General features: G+C 57.4%; 1 protein-coding gene across 2 annotated transcripts in view; it reads left to right on the top strand.

Moving 5' to 3' along the window:
- Window positions 1-2467: 2467 nt before the first annotated feature.
- Window positions 2468-3072, top strand: part of ARID2 (AT-rich interaction domain 2) — a 218639-nt gene continuing 218034 nt past the window's right edge. For both annotated transcript variants that reach the window (XM_004384559.3, XM_023738838.1), the window contains exons 1-2: window positions 2468-2686; window positions 2803-2896. In XM_004384559.3, the coding sequence (XP_004384616.1) occupies window positions 2595-2686; window positions 2803-2896 (186 nt within the window). In that variant the 5' untranslated portion in view covers window positions 2468-2594. The remainder of the gene's footprint in view (window positions 2687-2802; window positions 2897-3072) is intronic.

The raw sequence follows: 3072 nt of genomic DNA, 5'->3' as shown, positions 1-3072 counted from the left end.
GCAACCAAAGCCACCAAGAGATGCCGAGGCAAAGTCCCCGGAGCCGTCAGCCGCAGCTTTCCCTTCTCCCCTCAGTTAAAATTACCCTGGCTGCTTCGGGCTCTTCCTTCGAGAAAATGAAAAAATAAAAATAAAACAAGAAAGCGTAGAGGTGGTAAAATTGGCTGGCATTTCCCGACGAAGGAGATCCCCATGGTTCCATCCTTTAAGTAAGATTTCCAAACTCGGATCTATCCTCAGCGGAGGTATTCCATGTTGACAGATCTCTCACCTCCCACAAAATGGGGCCGAGGAGGCGGCCTCTGTCTCCTCTATGGGCGCCGCCATTTTGTGAGGCGGCGGCGGCGGCGGCGGCGGCGGCGACGAGCCCCGAGTGTGTGTAATGGTTGAATAGAATGACCCCCTCTAGGGAATCCCCGGCGCTGACAGTTACTTAAGGGGCTGTGCAAAAGTGCGGCGTTTAGAGAAGCCGCACAGCCGAGGCCACGCAGCTGTGCAGCCCACTTCTCCACTACCCCTAAGAGGACCGCGTCTCTCTCCACTTCACCACCGCCCACTCCGGCCTGGGCTCAGCTTCCCGACCTCCCCTACTCCGGTCTCCGCCCCCCACAGGCTTCCGAGACGCTCACTGGCCCTTGGGTGTCAGGAGCTTCCTAGCCACAGCCTTATTCCGACCCCTTTTAAGAGACAAACTTTACTTGGGAAATAAATCTGTTTCCTAGAGTGAGCATCGGAAACGTAATATTACATAATTTTTCTTACCCACCAAATGTTCTCATTGGAACGACTGCCTGAAATAACGCATCCAACCCTGACTACTCTGTGACTTTTGGGTTGGTCAGTGACTTTGCCCGTAGTGGTCATCACTACAATGGGAATAATAATACGTTTCATACACTGTGAGGCTTAACATTTGTAGCAGAGGGCCGCCTCTTAACACTCCTTGTAAACGCAAACTTAGGTGGTAGTATTTGTTGAGATGTTTTGAGTCTATTTAAGGAAAAGTTTTTTTTTTAACCTTCAAAAGTATTTTTTAAAAGGAGGATCGCATGTAAGATGGTTGATAGAAGGCATAGAAAAACATGATTTATTCCGTATTTATTTTAAGCACATATTTAATATACCTCAATATAAAAATATAAACGTTATCGAATTTCGAATGATTGCTTCCCAACCAGTTTAATTACTATTTGTATAATTCTGATAGTAGACTAATCTAGCTTGATACATGAAACTAACCAACGGCAAGATAAGCATTGCTCTATTTCCACAGAACTAGGATAGGCAGTTCACATTGTAATTTAGTTTGCTAAAGCTAGTTTGTGGGTAATTCATGAAAAATATGCTAACCAGGCCCCAGAATACTAGCATAAAGCGCAGAAAAGCTGACTCCTTTAAATCTTAAAAAAATTTAAAAAAGTAACAAATTGACTTTATTCCAATCCGTGAATGTTGCGTAACGTGAGGAACTGTCCCTTTGAGCTTCCTTTCCCTCGCTAGCGCCACACCGGTTCTGTCGGGGGGGCGGGGACTTCTAGGCTGCCCTTCCAACAGCCGGGCCAGGGACGCGAACATCGCCTCCACCCCTAACCCTGGAACAACCGGTAGTGGCCGTTTCCCCGCGCCGCCCCCCTTTCCGCCGGCTTTGTGTGCGTGTGAAATGTGCGGCACATTGCAGATGAACCCTAGGCCGGGCGAGCCGAGTCTATTGTTCCCCGCGAGGAGCTGCTGGGGCGGTGTGGAGCCAGGCGCAGTGCCGCGGTCGGCCCTCGGGGGTCGCTGTGCGGCGCTGGATGCCCGGCCGTGGCGACGGCGCTGGCGGCGGCAGAGAGGGAGGCTGACGGGGAGGGAAGCGGACGGGCGGCGCGCAGCGGCTCGGCTGCCGCCGGTGCCTTCTGCCTGGACGCCCGAGACGCCACGGCCGAGGCCGCGTGTAAATGTGTGCGAAGGCCCCGCAGAGCCGCGGCCGGAATACACGCTGTCACCCCGCTTTCCACAAACCACCACACAGACCTCCCCCTCCCCACCCCCAGCCCCGCCTGCCCCAGCCCCGCCGCCGCCGCCACCGCGGCCGCCGAAACTCCCTGGTCTCCAGCCGCCCCGGCCCCTCACCGCTCGCCTTTCCCCTCGCCCGCTCGCGCGCCAGCGGCAGCAGCACCATGTTGAATCGCGTCCCCTGGCAGAGCCGCCTGAGCCGGCGGCGCTGAGAGGCCGGCGAGAGCCGGGCCGCGGGGAGGGAAGGAAGGGGTGGGGGTGGGGGCCGGGCTCGCCCCGCGGCTTCGCGTGGATCCGGCAGTCGCCTGCCCCTCTAGTTTCGCTCCGATTTCTTTAAACTTTTTTAGAAATTCCCCTCCCTCCTTCCCTCCTCTCCCCCTCGCCTCCTGCTACCTCCTTCCCCTCCTCCTCCTCCTCCTCCCCCTCCCTCCCTCCCTCCCTCCCTGCGCCGCCGCCGCCGCCGCCACCGCCGGCCCATGACTGAGCCCCGCCGCCGCCGGCCGAGGAATGGGCTCTGGGCTCTGGTAGGAAGCGCAGGGAGCGGGGGGCGCTTTTAAAACACCGATCTGGGTTTTTTTAAAACCTCCATTGAAAACATAATGGCAAACTCGACGGGGAAGGCGCCTCCGGATGAGCGGAGAAAGGGACTCGCTTTCCTGGACGAGCTGCGGCAGTTCCACCACAGCAGAGGGTGAGAGCAGAACCGGGGGGGGCAGCGCCGGGGCGAGCCGGGGCGAACGGGGCTCTCCCGCCCGGGCCAGGTGCGGGGTCCCGGCTGACAAGTGCGGGGCTTTCTCTCTCCCGCAGGTCGCCTTTTAAAAAAATCCCTGCGGTGGGTGGGAAGGAGCTGGATCTTCACAGTCTCTACACCAGAGTCACTACTTTAGGCGGATTCGCGAAGGTGAGTGGAAGTTTTAATTTGTATTTCCCTCTCGCTGGCCTCCGCCAAAAAGTCTCCTTTGACCCCGGAGTGGGCGCTCGGGGCTGGGGGGGGTGGCCTGCGGGGGCAAAAGGCGTTCTTTTCGCTCCCAGCCGGTGGCACGGAGGCGGACGGCGGCGGGGCTGTTTTTGGCCTGG

Source organism: Trichechus manatus, unplaced genomic scaffold (assembly GCF_000243295.1).
Source record: "Trichechus manatus latirostris isolate Lorelei unplaced genomic scaffold, TriManLat1.0 scaffold00123, whole genome shotgun sequence".
Lineage (NCBI taxonomy): Eukaryota > Metazoa > Chordata > Mammalia > Sirenia > Trichechidae > Trichechus > Trichechus manatus.
The sequence above is the reverse complement of the archived record's forward strand: the minus strand, read 5'-3'. Positions and strand labels throughout refer to the sequence as shown.